Source organism: Euphorbia lathyris, chromosome 7, assembly GCF_963576675.1.
Source record: "Euphorbia lathyris chromosome 7, ddEupLath1.1, whole genome shotgun sequence".
Lineage (NCBI taxonomy): Eukaryota > Viridiplantae > Streptophyta > Magnoliopsida > Malpighiales > Euphorbiaceae > Euphorbia > Euphorbia lathyris.
The window spans coordinates 43,998,782-44,015,597 of record NC_088916.1 but is presented as its reverse complement, the minus strand read 5'-3'; the positions used below and the strand labels follow the sequence as shown (position 1 = coordinate 44,015,597).

At 36.4% G+C, this 16,816-nt stretch overlaps 1 protein-coding gene across 1 annotated transcript; it reads left to right on the top strand.

Moving 5' to 3' along the window:
- Nucleotides 1-13,301: 13,301 nt before the first annotated feature.
- On the top strand, nucleotides 13,302-16,507 carry LOC136200945 (uncharacterized). Its single transcript, XM_065991449.1, has 3 exons — nucleotides 13,302-13,992; nucleotides 14,978-15,165; nucleotides 15,855-16,507. The coding sequence occupies exons 1-3, from the start codon at nucleotides 13,341-13,343 to the stop codon at nucleotides 16,341-16,343; spliced, it is 1,329 nt and encodes a 442-aa protein (XP_065847521.1). The 5' UTR covers nucleotides 13,302-13,340; the 3' UTR covers nucleotides 16,344-16,507.
- Nucleotides 16,508-16,816: the final 309 nt, after the last annotated feature.

Below are 16,816 nucleotides of genomic sequence, written 5' to 3'. Positions count from 1 at the left end.
CCCTAATTACAAGGGTAAAAAGTCACAAAAAGGTAAAAACAAGGACAAGTAAACAATCCTCCTACACTTGGCGCAAGATGGAAAGTTGTCTTGCTTTCCACGTTTATCTCTCTTTCTCTCTCCTGTGCTTGCTCGACCCGCGCGTTTATCTGTTTCCTTCCAAATGACCCGTTAATGCCGTTGTTTAAGCTATTCTGTTCTACTGAAAGGCTGTTCGTGAGGATTCCTGCTTGAACTGTAATTTCTGCCTGTTTCTTCCATTTCTAGTTGAAAACTAAGACTTTGAAGCTCTTTTCCATGAGTGATCTCCCTCAAATATTTGCTCTTTTTACTCGCATCAATGGCCATGCACGACTTAGTAGATGGTAGCGCAAAATCTGTTTTGCTTGCACATTGATTGAGGATGTCCAAAAGAGGATAATTCTTAATGGCATGCCAAATGACAACGTGAGGATTCAATATATAAAGTTATTGTTCGAACAAAGAGGGCAAAACAATGCAAATAAGGGTTGATCAATATATATGGATCAAAATAATCTAGTATGAAATGTAGGCCTTCTTATCTATTATTGGAATGTAAACAATGACTTAACTTTATCTCTTTTGGTATATCTATCTAGTTTTATTATTGGAATGTAAACATTAACTTTTTGCTATATGAAATGTGTGTTGGGGTTTAGTGTCCTATAGACAATTGTTGCAGGATCCAAACTTATTGTAAATGAATTGTTCTTTATATCATTTGTTTTAATAAGATATATGTTTCATAACTATATAAAGGCAATCCCTTTTAAAGCACTAAATAAAGTCTAATAAAAGGAAATCCGTAAGTTTGTTTAAAGTGATTATAAAGTGTTCATACAAGCATGAAGTGAGACAAAACTTTATAATAAACTAATAAACTTAAAACCACCCCAAGTCAAGTGATATGTTTAGGATTGATATATCACTGTTGAGACTTGTATGTAACAATGTCTTCTGTCCGACAGAAAGCTGATCTCACAAGCTTCATATATATAGATATCTGGGCAGTTACATAGATCCGATGAAACGTCGTTCATCAGGATTGGGGATCCGATTTGAGATAACAGGATGGGTAGATTCGTCCTTGTCACCTGTTCATCTCATTGATATTAATAGGTATAAATAATCCTCAGACTCAAAGGAATGTTAATTGGTCATCCTGAATTACTGAATGTGAGACTTTGATCGCGTGGTCCCACGATCCTTAACAGAGATGACTCTGGGGTGTGAACTGCAAAGGTTGGGTGTCACAGGAGGTAATGTCAGGGTAGTTATACATTGGATTGAGCATTTATCACTCCCGGCGAATGGGAGATACGTCCAAGGATCGCTTGTGGAAGACTCGACTCTAAATCCTTGCAAGGTGATAGCTTAAGAGTAGAAATACAGATTTCACTTAACCTATCTATTTGAGTTGACTCGGCCTGTACAAGTAAAACGAACGTCTCGCTATATGTGACTTGACATCATCCATAGTCATAAGATTCAGTTCAAGGATGTAGTTGATAAAGGATCGAATTATACTGTAACTAATACGGAAGGGTTAACGGCAGAATCAACCTGTCTTCTTAACGGACTCTGGGGGAATGATTACGGACATGTCGATAACATGCTCTGTTCATCATTCCGTTATGCAAAGATTAAATATAATTCTTGAAGAAATTAACTTAATAGTTGCATACGGCCAGAAGTAGTAAGGACCTAATGGATCACACATAAGACTTGGAAACAAAAGAGAGATGGATATGATTAATAGATGGAAGCCCAATTGAGCCCGATAAGGCCCACATATAGGAGGGGGTCGAAATTTATGTATATTAGGGAAGGAATTAATTTATTCCACTCTTCCTAATTTGATTAGGATTGTGAAATTAAATTAATTAAGAGATAATCAAGTTAGGAGTTTTAATTAGATTAATATACTCCTATTATTATCTAACTAGGTTATTTATTATTATCCTAATTATATTGGATATATAGTAAGATAATAATTAGAAATCCTATTCCGAATTGGATTCCTATTAAGTAACCTATTCCTATCTAACTAGTGTTTAGAGACAAGCTAATATATATACCCCCTTCCCTTTGGAATTTCGATACATGCTTCTTCCTCCCCTACTTGAGTTTTTCGAAAATTGCATTTAGAGAGAGAAAGTGAATTCCCATCCCCAAGTTCATGGACAAGAATTCATACGGCTTTCCATCGATTGATTAATCTTATTCATCCCTCTTTCTCTTTGATCTTGTGTTGATTTATTAGACGCAATCTATTTTGGTTGCATCTCATAAGGGTTGATTCTAACTTAATCTCACCGTGTTCACGAAAGAAGAAAAACAATCAAAAGGGAGAAATTCGTTTTTCTTCGCCTACATCAGGTCAGTTCACTATTTCGAGGATTCCTGGAGATTGAACCGTCGGATCGTCGCGATTTTTGGACAGTAGCTTCTAGACATATTCTTCCACGTTTCCACCGAAGGGATTGTCGTTCGGAGGTCTGGAAGGTCTGTTTCGAATAGGGGCAGATTGGTAAACAGTTTACCTCTCCTTTGAAGTTGTGGGCACTTCGTTTGCAACGGTAGATTGATCAACGAAAGGTATTTTTTCTTATTCCTCTTTATATGAAATAACGATTAACGGATCCTATGGTTAAAAGGAAGTAGGCTAAAATTTTTATATTTCCGCTGCTATACCTTAGCCCTATTTCCAACAGTGGTATCAGAGCCATCGTTAAATCCGTTATTTCATATATGAAAATATAGAAGTTTTCAATAGGATTGAATAAATATTTATGGTTAGGATTAATTGACAAATAGTATTGATTGATTAATTCTAAAGATAAATAAAGTTTTGATTAATTGTTAATTAAAACTGATTATGCTTATGTTCCTAATTATTTTGGTTGATAATCATTATAACAAAATCTATTAGTTTTATGGTTAGATTAATAAAATTAGTTTTATTGATTCTAAAGATAAAACGGAAATCTATTGTAGTTTTTCCTATTTCTGAAAATCGCTTTTCAACCGTTTTGAAAATCTGATATATATGTGTTTAAAATTAGTTTTGAATATAAAATATATATACATGTTTCGGAAATTAATAGTTTTCTGTTTTGATTATCGAATGAAAATTCATTTAAAAGTTTGTTTTTACCAAGTTGTAAATCAAAGCGTTAAATGAATTGAAATCAAAATAATTGGGACATGCATAATCAACGTTTTGTATGGTTATATTAATCTAAGAATTAATATAAAGATATAAAACGATTAGAAGTAAAATTGGATGAAAGTTAATTTGATAAGTTAATGTGATTAACCTAAATATTACATAAGACAGTTATGTAATCAACTAATTAAATTTATTTAATTGAGTCTTTGCATGTTTGGAGTTATGGACATATTTGGACCCTCTTTTAGTCTTTTGGTATTTTTGAAATAGGGCCTGCGCGTCCTGCCTTTCTACTATCTATTGTAATTTCTCCTCTCATCTGATTCCCTTCAATTCAATTGAAGTTTTCTTTTAGTAGTATAGAAATTAATATGTAATTTCAAGGCGCCATGGAGAAGACGGAGGACCTAAAGAGAAATATGTAATAGTTAGTATTTCCTTAGGTTTGCCCTTTTATTCCGTCTCTGGCTCGACGGAATAATTTAGATGATATGTCCATAACGCCAATGTATGTGTGAATGTGTGTCTGATGTATGCTAAAGCAAATCAAGACTAAGTTAGATTATGAGACTTAAATAAAAATCCCTCATTAAAAAGTTAAGTAAATAAATAAGTTATTAAAATCGGTTGCCCCTCCCTAATATTATAATTCAGCCGGCAGTACTGGGGGCCTTTGGGTTGTTGGCCAAAGTCAAGCTCGGGGTCTTATGGTAACACCTGGATTATCGAAAATCGTTCTTTCATGAATATGGGGTAATACTTAAATTAGAGTATGATAATTGGATGGGCAAACTCATGTTGTCATACACTAATGGGCAAAATGGTTGGGATTAATATGAATGACATATTAGTTACTAATGTGGTTAGTAACCCAATAACCTAGGAATCGCATTCGAGATGTGATTGATTGAATGAATCTACCTAATGAATGAGACTAGTTTGTTGGCTAAAGTTAAGGCGAAATCTCAGGAGTTAGGATCCTAGCTCACTAAAGGATTTATGAAATTCTTCGAATTAATATGGAGGGTTATTAATATGGCAAAATAGTGGGAGCAATCTGAAATAAATTAAAAGGCCTATAATTTTAGATTGTTATACTTTAAAGCAAATGAATAACATACGTTTACTCTTTCTCACTCTCAGTTTAATGAAACACTCTTAAAATCATGACTAACACCAATCTGCAAAACACATTTACCGATAACCAGTTGAATAGTTCAAACTTCACCGACTGGTATCGCAACCTCAAAATTGTTTTAAAGTTCGATAAAATAGGGTATGTATTTGATACATCGATACCCCCTATCCCTAATAATGATGCTCCAAATCGAGGAAATCGATGCTTACAAGAAGCACAAGGCTGATGACGATCATGCCGGATGCATCATACTTGCATCGATGACATCGGAATTACAAAGGCAACTATGCTTGTTCCATCATCATGCGCCTAAAGGAATTGTTTGGGAAACAAACCAGGTGCAAACGCTATGAGATATCCAAATGGTTATATCGTTGCAGGATGCAAGAGGGCACATCAATCATGACACATTATGTCAAGATGATTGGCTATATTACCAAACTTTCTAGTATTGGATTCGTGATGGATAACGAACTAAGTGTAGACTTAATTCTTCAATCCCTCCCAAAGAGTTATTCATAGTTCATCATGAACTATCAGATGAATGACTTGCAAACCTCTCTTGAAGAGCTTGCAAATATGCTCAAGTCAGTTGAGCCCAATATTCAGAAAGGCAAGGCAATACCGGCTATTGTCATATAGGGATCAAAGAAGTGGAAAGGGAATTCTCCCGATCCTAAACATCCCAAGAAAGGTAAGAAAGCCATGCCCACTAAAGTTAAGGGAAAGGAAGTGAAGAAGCCTAAAAGAAAGTACCACTATTGTGGTGACATGGGGCATTGGAAGAGAAATTGTTCTTTGTACCGAGCTACCCTCCAGAAGGGAAAAGCCGGTACTCCAAACATCTGGTATGTTCTATATTTCGATAAAGAACAAACATTGTGATTTTTTATAGAGATGGGATTTTCTATTTTTCAGGAATATCACAAAATGGGATTTATGTGTTAGATTTCTGTTTTCGCAATTGATACCAAAAGACATAAGCTAGATAATTCAACTTACTTGTGGCATTGTCATATAAACGAGAGACGCATGCTAAAGCTACATTCAGATGGGCTTATAGATCCAATCGATTCTGAATCATTGGAAACATGCGAATCATGTTTAAAAGGTAAAATGACAAAGACACCCTTTAGCAATAAAGGTGAGCGTGTATCAGACACTCTAAGACTCATTCATTCAGATGTATGTGGCCCTATGTCAGTCTAAGCAAGAGGAGGATTCAGATACTTCATTAGCTTCATAGATGACCATACTCGCTATGGTTATATCTACTTGATGAGGCACAACTCAGAAGCTTTCGACAAGTTCAAATGCTTCAAGAATGAAGTGGAAAATCAATTAGGAAAGAAAATAAAGACACTTCGATCTGATCGAGGTGGCGAATATCTTTCTGATGATTTTCTTAATTATCTAACTGAATGTGGGATATGCTCACAATGGACACCTCCCTATACACCACAACACAATGGTGTATCCGAGAGGAGAAACCGTACCCTATTAGATATGGTACGATCCATGATGAGCATGGCCTTACTTCCAAAGATGTTCTGGGGCTATGCCTTAGAAACTGCCCTCTTCACCCTGAATCGAGTATCAACTAAATCCGCTAGTTCCACGCCATATGAATTGTTCGTTGGTAGGAAACCCGTGTTCTCTTTCATGAGAGTATGGGGTTGTTCAGCATATGTCAAACGCGTTGCGTCCGACAAATTAGATTCTAAATCTGATAAATGTTTCTTCATTGGATACCCTAAGGAAACTATGGGATATTACTTCTATCATCCAGATGATCAGAAAGTGATCGTATCCAAACACGCAACCTTCTTAGAGAAAGAGTTTCTCGAAGAAACACAAAAGGGAAGCGTGATTGAACTCGACGAAGTTCAAGAGGAAGAAACAACGACTGAAACAACGGAGGCGATCGAGGTACCCGAAGAAGTCCCATTAGATGAGACTCCAGTGGCACCTATTCGTAGATCACGAAGAGTTCGTGAACTCCCAGTTAGATATGGTTTTCTAGTGGGAGATGATGACGAGGTTCCCGTGTTAGACGACGAACCCGAAAACTACGAAGAGGCTCTTACTAGTCCAGATTCTAAAGCATGGCTTGAAGCCATGGATTCTGAAATGGATTCCATGTATACTAACCAAGTTTGGACTTTGGTTGATCCACCCGAAGGGATAAAACCCATTGGGTGCAGGTGGATCTTCAAAAAGAAGACTGACATGGATGGAAAGGTTAGCACCTACAAGGCTAGGTTGGTAGCGAAAGGATATCGTCAAAAACAAGGCGTTGATTATGACGAAACCTTCTCTCCCGTTGCTATGTCCAAATCAATCAGAATCATGCTTGCAATTGCCGCTCATTTTGATTATGAGATTTGGCAAATGGATCTGAAAACAGCTTTCCTAAACGGAAACCTGCTTGAGGATGTATACATGATGCAACCTGAAGGTTTCATATCAAAGGATGCAAATAAAGTTTGCAAACTTCAGAGATCCATTTATGGACTCAAGCAAGCATCTAGAAGCTGGAATAAACGTTTTTGACGAAACCATAAAACAATTTGGTTTCGAACAAAATTGCGAAGAAGCTTGCATTTATAAGAAAGCAAGTGGGAGCTCTATAGCATTTCTCATACTATATGTGGACGATATATTGTTAATGGGAAATGACATTGCTCTATTACAATCGATGAAAGTATGGTTATCCGGTAACTTCTCAATGAAAGACCTTGGTGAAGCAGCCTATATACTTGGTATAAAGATCTATAGAGATAGATCGCGTAGACTGCTTGGTCTTTCACAGGCTACATACATTGAAAAGGTGCTAAATCGGTTTAGCATGATTGAATCGAAACGAGGTAACTTACCCATGGTACATGGAGTAAAGTTAAACAATCATCAATGTCCTAAAATTGATGATGACAAACGACGCATGGCTGTTGTCCCGTACGCCAGCGCGGTCGGTTCGATTATGTATGCTATGCTATGCACTAGACCTGACGTAGCGTTCGCGTTATCTGTAACGAGTCGCTACCAAGGGAATCCGGGAGACGAGCATTGGATTTCCGTTAAGAACATTCTTAAGTACTTGAGAAGGACTAAAGATATGTTCCTAGTGTACGGAGAAGGAGATTTGAAAATTGAAGGATTTTCAGACGCTAGTCATCTCACAGATGAGAATGATTTTAAATCCCAATCAGGATACCTGTTTATCTTGAATGGGGGCGTGGTCAGTTGGAAAAGTTCCAAGCAGGGAAGCGTAGCTTTCTCTACGACCGAGTCAGAGTACATCGCTGCTGCGGAAGCAGCAAAGGAAGCAGTTTGGATTAGAAAGTTCATTACAGAACTAGGAGTGGTGCCTGACATTGTCAATCCCATTACTCTGTACTGTGATAACAATGGAGCCATTGCGCAAGCAAAGGAACCACGGTCTCATAATGCATCCAAGCACTACCTAAAGCGATACCACATCATTAGAGAGATTGTGGCTAGAAGAGATGTGAGAATAGAAAGAGTACCTACCGAGGACAACGTTGCAGATCCGTTGGCAAAGCCATTAGCCCAGAAAGTACATGATCGTCATTTAACTTCTACTGGGATAAGTTTTAGAAACAATTGGCTTTAGTCCAAGTGGGAGTATGTTGGGTTTAGTGTCCTATAGACAATTGTTGCAGGATACAAACTTATTGTAAATGAATTGTTCTTTATATCATTTGTTTTAATAAGATATATGTTTTATAACTATATAAAGGCAATCCCTTTTAAAGCACTAAATAAAGTCTAATAAAAGGAAATCCGTAAGTTTGTTTAAAGTGATTATAAAGTGTTCATACAAGCATGAAATGAGACAAAACTTTATAATAAACTAATAAACTTAAAACCACCCCAAGTCAAGTGATATGTTTAGGATTGATATATCACTGTTGAGACTTGTATGTAACAATGTCTTCTGTCCGACAGAAAGCTGATCTCACAAGCTTCATATATATAGATATCTGGACAGTTACATAGATCCGATGAAACGTCGTTCATCAGGATTGGGGATCCGATTTGAGATAACAGGATGGGTAGATTCGTCCTTGTCACTTGTTCATCTCATTGGTATTAATAGGTATAAATAATCCTCAGACTCAAAGGAATGTTAATTGGTCATCCTGAATTACTGAATGTGAGACTTTGATCGCGTGGTCCCACGATCCTTAATAGAGATGACTCTGGGGTGTGAACTGCAAAGGTTGGGTGTCACAGGAGGTAATGTCAGGGTAGTTATACATTGGATTGAGCATTTATCACTCCCGACGAATGGGAGATACGTCCAAGGATCGCTTGTGGAAGACTCGACTCTAAATCCTTGCAAGGTGATAGCTTAAGAGTAGAAATACAGATTTCACTTAACCTATCTATTTGAGTTGACTCGGCCTGTACAAGTAAAACGAACGTCTCGCTATATGTGACTTGACATCATCCATAGTCATAAGATTCAGTTCAAGGATGTAGTTAATAAAGGATCGAATTATACTGTAACTAATACGGAAGGGTTAACGGCAGAATCAACCTGTTTTCTTAACGGACTCTGGGGGAATGATTACGGACATGCCGATAACATGCTCTGTTCATCATTCCCTTATGCAAGGATTAAATATAATTCTTGAAGAAATTAACTTAATAGTTGCATACGGCCAGAAGTAGTAAGGACCTAATGAATCACACATAAGACTTGGAAACAAAAGAGAGATGGATATGATTAATAGATGGAAGCCCAATTGAGCCCGATAAGGCCCACATATAGGAGGGGGTCGAAATTTATGTATATTAGGGAAGGAATTAATTTATTCCACTCTTCCTAATTTGATTAGGATTGTGAAATTAAATTAATTAAGAGATAATCAAGTTAGGAGTTTTAATTAGATTAATATACTCCTATTATTATCTAACTAGGTTATTTATTATTATCCTAATTATATTGGATATATAGTAAGATAATAATTAGAAATCCTATTCCGAATTGGATTCCTATTAAGTAACCTATTCCTATCTAACTAGTGTTTAGAGACAAGCTAATATATATACCCCCTTCCCTTTGGAATTTCGATACATGCTTCTTCCTCCCCTACTTGAGTTTTTCGAAAATTGCATTTAGAGAGAGAAAGTGAATTCCCATCCCCAAGTTCATGGACAAGAATTCATACGGCTTTCCATCGATTGATTAATCTTATTCATCCCTCTTTCTCTTTGATCTTGTGTTGATTTATTAGACGCAATCTATTTTGGTTGCATCTCATAAGGGTTGATTCTAACTTAATCTCACCGTGTTCACGAAAGAAGAAAAACAATCAAAAGGGAGAAATTCGTTTTTCTTCGCCTACATCAGGTCAGTTCACTATTTCGAGGATTCCTGGAGATTGAACCGTCGGATCGTCGCGATTTTTGGACAGTAGCTTCTAGACATATTCTTCCACGTTTCCACCGAAGGGATTGTCGTTCGGAGGTCTGGAAGGTCTGTTTCGAATAGGGGAAGATTGGTAAACAGTTTACCTCTCCTTTGAAGTTGTGGGCACTTCGTTTGCAACGGTAGATTGATCAACGAAAGGTATTTCTTCTTATTCCTCTTTATATGAAATAACGATTAACGGATCCTATGGTTAAAAGGAAGTAGGCTAAAATTTTTATATTTCCGCTGCTATACCTTAGCCCTATTTCCAACAATGTGTACTTGTATGGATGTTCATGGATGTTGCATCATGATTTTGCATAATATCTAATTTTCGTACAACTTATTGTTATTATTGATGAACATTGTTTGTTGTGTTATTGGTTAGATATTTGTGTAAGTTTATGATCTAAGGCTCAAGTCTTATGGATTAATGACCATAATTATATAATTTTATTATTGTTTACAGATATGGGTTTGTACGTTACACATAGTCGGATACAGAAGAGGCGTAGAAATAGTGCATTTTGGGACTCCATGGAATCTGCATTAGGTTCTGCTTGTCTTTATTATGTAAGATACATACACAAGGAGCCTTGCATGATTTCATTCCAAACAGGAGAAAAATGGATGCTATAATTGTTAAATGGTCATGAAAACGTTGCTTTAACATGTTTATGCATGGATTTAGAACATAAACATGGGTTACTTGCTTCGGATAAAATGTCAATTTTAGAGAAAGTGGGTCTATTTGTATGGATCCTTAGTAAGGGAGCCTCAAACCAGGATGCCCAAGAGCGGTTTCAACGGTCTGGTGAAACTATCAGTAGAACTTTTAAAGAAGATTTGGATGCCATGGATGGTTTGTCAAGAGATATATTAAAACCGAGAGATCCCGAGTTCAGGGGAATTCCTCCACAAGTTTTCAATGATACTCGATATATGTCACACTTTAAGGTAATTATTTATAGTTTTATTCTTTCTTATATTATATTGTGAACTTAATGACTTTTTTATGTCTTCCGGTTAAAATTGTGCCTGTGCTCCACCCGGGGAGGGGGGGGGGCACCGCTGGGTTTGGCCGGAGGGACTCCGATGCTTAAGTCAGTATAGTATAGAATGATGATAAACTGTAAGCACGAAGAATAGTATAGAAAAGTGTACCTCAATGCCTTAGGATGTAAGGCTATTTATACTAGAATAGTTGTAACCATCAATCTTGTAACTAGAAATTCCTCCATTAATATTTCATTAATGGTATTTACTATGTTCATTCAAGTGTGACCGTTAGCTCATTTATGGAGCTATTACTCAACATTAATGGTTTCGATTTCCATTAAGGAAAGCGGCGCCGACATCCTTTGGGCGGATCGATTCCAGATGGTGGGTCTTCCAAGATGTGATGATCTGCGAGCCTCTTTAAGATGTCTGATCTCTTTGAGGCGTATTGTTGGATCAAGGATCCCACGTGGCGTATAACTTGCCTCACACGTCATCCAGTTGGCGTGTCTCATAGCATAACTAATGGCTAAATTCTCTTTTGGTCCTTTAATTGCTTGAAGCTTTATGGATTTTCCTTTAGATAATATCTGAATGTTATCACTTTGTCAAGATTTTAAGCTTAATTATTTTATATTAGAATTGTATTGGAGTTATTGATGGTATTCATATAAATATTATAATTGTCGAGGAGGATCAATTGCGATATAGAGGAAGGAAAGGAACACCCACTCTCAATGTTATGGCGGTATGTGACTTCAATTTGCTTTTTACGTACGTGTTAACTGGTTGGGAGGGATCAACTCACGATTCTCGTATTTTCCAAGATGCTATTAGCAATCCAACTCTAAATTTTCCAAAACCTCCTCCTGGTAATTAGCCTTATTTTATGAACCTTATTCATTTTAATTTAACAATTGTTAATGCATATATTAATAAAGAGTATATTTTCATGTTTAGGTAAATATTACTTGGTAGATAAAGGATATCCTGAAAGGGAAGGATATTTGACACCCTATCACAAGATAAGATATCATCAATCAGAATTTCGTGGTGCTAATCCAAGAGGGCCTAAAGAAATATTTAATCGTGCTCATTCTTCCTTAAGAAGTTGCATTGAAAGAGCATTTGGCATTTTGAAGGCACGATGGAAAATATTAGACAAAGTGCCTAAATACTCACTGCAAGATCAAAATAGAATAGTTTGTGTGGCATTTGCATTGCATAACTACATAAGATTAAGCAAAGTGTCAGATCCAGCATTTAGAATCATAGATGAAGATCCCACTTTTATTCCTTCAGAAATATTTGCAGATGCTAAATATAATTCCACACAAAAAGTTCAACATTTTGAGTACTAACGAAATGACCAAAGTCTGTAATGACATTAGTGCTAGTTTGATGAGGAGTAGACAACGTGGTTCTTAAACATTTTATTTTAGCTACATGAATTGATTTTATTTCTTGTTTTTGTTTTTGTAGGTTAATGAGAATTATGGGTTAAACTACTATTACTAATTATGTAATTTTATTATTGTTTGAAGATATGGGTTTGTATACACGTAATTATGAATTGATATTTATTTCCTATGGTTTCCTTAATTTTTATATATTAATAAATACTTTAATATATATTTTGTGGTTTTAAATATATATTTATGCATTAAAAATAAAAATGTCATTTTACTACAAACAACTATTAGCAAACAACTAATTTTTACCAAACATGTTTTATAAACAAATAGTCAAAACAGTTAAGTAAAAGGCTTAATAGGCACCCAACCCCTTAAACTTTAACTTTTTTCACCTGACCCCATCAACTCTCCAAAAACATCACATACAGCCCCTTACATCTCTATGTTCGGTCAAAATATTGACCTGTATAGAAAACACGCTTGACTATTGACTACACCAATGCCACGTGTCATTTTTTTATTAAATTTTTTCATTGAGACCCCTGCTCGACGAGCAAGCCCATTTGTGCTCGGCGAGCAACTACCAGAGATGGATTTCGATCAGAATTCTTATGCCATAATGGAAAGTTTTAATAAAAAAGTGACACGTGACATTGGTGAGGTCAACAGTCAAACACGTTTTCTATACGGATCAATATTTTAACCGAACATAGAGGCGTAAGGGGCTATATATGATGTTTTTGGAGAGTTGAAAGGGTTGAGAGGTTGTCCCCTAAATTAAGGGGGCCAGATGAAAAAAAGTTACAAGTTTAGAGAACTGGATGGCTGTTAAACCTAAGTAAAAAGATAAACAACTACAGTTAACAGCTAAATAGCTGATTTCCAAACAGGCAATATTCTAATAGCAGGATCTCCCTAGACTGAGCAACCCATTTTTTATCAAAAAAAAAAAAAAAACATAAAAAAAATATTAATACTTTAATTTATCGATCAATTCATACATCCGTGGGTTAAAATCTAGTTATAGTAAATCTGTTAATGAGAGTGAATAGGTGGCACGGTATAGTTGCATAAAACAAACAAATAAAGATTCCGCCACTTAACAAAATCCAAACTTTTATTTTCATCATTCACTTTCTCACCCCATTACACACAATGTCATGGTTGGCTCGCTCCTTCGCCAACTCCCTCCGCCTCCAAGAAGAAGAAGAACAAGTAGAAGAAGAAGAAGACGACCATCATTTTTCTGAAAACGACATCACACCCAATGCTCCTCACCAGTCATCTTCTTCCAATCCCAATCACCAACAACCCCATTCTTCTCAACATCAACAAGATGAAGCGATTGCCAGAGGTGTTAAAGATGACCTTACAGAATTCAGCCAAACCCTCACGCGCCAACTTTGGGGGGTCGCATCTTTCCTTGCTCCTCCTCCTCCTACGTCCAACGACTTGAATCTCTCCCAGCCCTCTGATCGGTTCCACGAAGCGGAGGCCTCCGATTCCGAGGAAATACCGCCGATCAGCCACGATTTTGTTGAGATCGGTGGCAGATTTAGGACTGGAGTTACGGAGATTTCTAAGATGGCGTCTAATTATTTTCCTTTTGGGTCCGACGATAATGAGATGGAAAGTGATAGAGGCCGGAATGATCCAGAGGACCAGGAATTGGTGACGGATGAGTTTGATGAGTGTGAAGCAGGAGCAATTGGGGTTACCGATGAGGTCTTGGCATTTGCTAGGAATATTGCTATGCATCCGGAGACGTGGTTGGATTTTCCTCTCGACGAGGAAGAGGATTTAGATGGTGAGTCAATTTTCCTCAATTTTTATGCGCATTTGCTTTTCTTTGAAACTCAAATTTCTTGTCGTCCCTCTTAATTTGTTTAAGTTGGGGCACCCAAAACGTCTCTCCTCTCCTGGTGGAGCCTTATATTTCCTAATTGGCTAATGCATTTGTTCATGTCTATTGCTGGAAATCAGTCACTTCGAAATTCCAAGTTTTTAGAATGCTTTTCCATTTATTGCTTTAATCGAACTATCTTTTCCTAAAACCAGGATGCTCCTTTCAATATTAATCAGCTGTTGGAGCCTTTTTTTGAATGTGCATCCTGCATTATATTATGAATTTACTGTTGGATGGATTGTATGATTCTGGTTACAGTGACTAACCTTTCCCTTGCTCTCCATAGTCGTTGACCTTGACCACATATTTTCCCTGTTGTTTACAAGTATAAGCATGAAGGAGACGGGCAGTTGTTTTGGTGTATATAACTCCTTTGTTAGAATAAGGCTGAGTGGAAGAAAATAGCACGCATTCAGTTCTGTTGGTTTGCAAATAATGTTTTCCTTTGATAATTTGATGTAAGTAGCTGTAATTTCTGACAATTCATTTGCATTAGATGTTAAGGGTTTGAGGACTTGTGGGCTAATATTGTAAAAAGGGTTTATCTCATTTTTTTATTTCTTTAGGTGCTGTGAATGGTCCTCATATAACATTTAATAAGTTGCACAGAGTGCTTTTGTTAGATACATACAGTCTATCATCCAGGTGCTGCTTTGGAAATGTCTTGCATGTTCCATTGCCTTTGTTTCGCTTCAGTGATAAAATGAAATTATGTATTTTGTTTTTGTTTTGTCATGATGTTTTTGCAAGCTTTATCTTCCTTACATAAATGATAAGAAACACTACTTTCTTATTCTCTGATTCATGTATTTTTATTCTCCTTTTCTCATTTCTTGTGCAGATTTTGATATGTATTTTTATTCTCCTTTTCTCATTTCTTGTGCAGATTTTGATATGTCTGATGCCCAACGAGAGCATGCTTTGACCGTTGAACAACTTGCTCCTAGATTAGCTGCTCTTAGGATTGAACTTTGTCCTTGCCATATGACTGACAGTTACTTTTGGAAAGTTTATTTTGTTCTTTTGCATTCAAGACTCTGCAAACATGATTCGGAAATTCTGTCAACACCTCAGGTAATATTTTTCTTCTTTTAATACTTGCAGAATTGTTTTTTACTAATTGCGTCTCAAGTCATTTTATATGTTCAAATGAACATTTCTCTAGGTTTTCTCAAATTTTGAGGACTGCAGTAGATATATTTAATGATGTCAAAGTAAGCGAAATTTTGCCTCTTTCAGCTAGTGTTTGGAATGGGTTTACTGGGGCAGTGTGCAATGGAAAGCACAATATGGACCTTCTATGTCTAAATCATAAGGTATAACATGTTATAGAAGCACAATATGCCTGTGCACCTCTACAAAATTCAGAGTCAGTATTCTAGAAACAGTTTGCAGTTTCGATTAGTTTAGTCCTTAACCTCGAAGGTTGTCAGGACTTCCTATCTTACCATGCTTGGTTACGTGCTTTCCTGTTTGTAGGTATCACTCACCTCATGATCATGTCATGTGCAAGAAATATGATATTTCTTATCTCATTGAAGTTGATTGTTGCAAGCCTGGTTTCCTTTTATCATCTTTCATCACTGTGATTCATTCATTCTGCACTTTGTCAAATGGAACAATTTCTGGATGTTTAACATTTTCAATGAAATCACTGGATAGTACACAAATTATTTGGTCCCCTGATGCCTTCAATCATGCTTAAAGTGTTTAGGATCAGGAAGATGCTTGATGTAAATTGTAACATTTCCTATTGCTTGCAGGTAATGGAAGCTAGAGCAATGTGGATGCAGGAGCTACATAAAGAAACAAAACCTGAAGATGACTGGTTTGGAAGAAGCATTTCCTTTTCAAATAACAGTATTCACACATTGCATGAAGAATTTGTCGATGCCAGAACAGTTGATTCTGAACCTGCAACCAGTATGGCCACAGATTATGAGACAGATAAGCACCCAGTTTTAAGTACCGATTTGCAATTTATTGATAAGTCCGTTATCGCAGAAAAGCCAGTGATAAAATTTGAGGAAAGCAATCTGCTGGGTGTTGGACCCTATAAACCAATCCTTCCAAATTATGAAGATGATGACGATGACTGGCCGGATGAGGAAGATTCTGATTTAGGCAGTTATAAAGCTACCATGGGAAATGAAGAAGATTTCTCCTTCAGTGATCTTGAAGATGATGCCAATTATACCATGCCCATCAAATCCAACACACTTACTAAAGGTACAGAAACTTCAAAATCATAAAACTCGATAATATTCAGTTAAGTGCAAGCTTCTGCTGATTGTGCTATATAGAGGTGTAAATGTAAATGCCTTGTTTTTCTCCTTTGCGTGTCCAGAACTGTGGTGGGAGTCATGTAATATGTACATGATTGTCGTTTGCAATAGAGATATATTTTGATTTATTGTGCAAAGATTGTCAACAAATAGAACATGTTATCGAGTTAGCAGAATGCTATTGGCCTAATTTTGTCCTTCCATTTTTGAAGAAACATTATTTGATGAATAAATAATAAGATTGATGATAGAAGAAATACAGATATGTTACCCTTTCCTGTCTCAATTCAAGTCTACTTAAATTAAATTTTCACATTGTTTCGTACATCTAATGTCCATGATTTAGTTTGTCATATACTTTCAAACAATGTTACTGGTAAAATAATTACAAGGACATAAGCAAGTAGTAAATTTGAAACTTTAGGTTGAGACTATTGTGG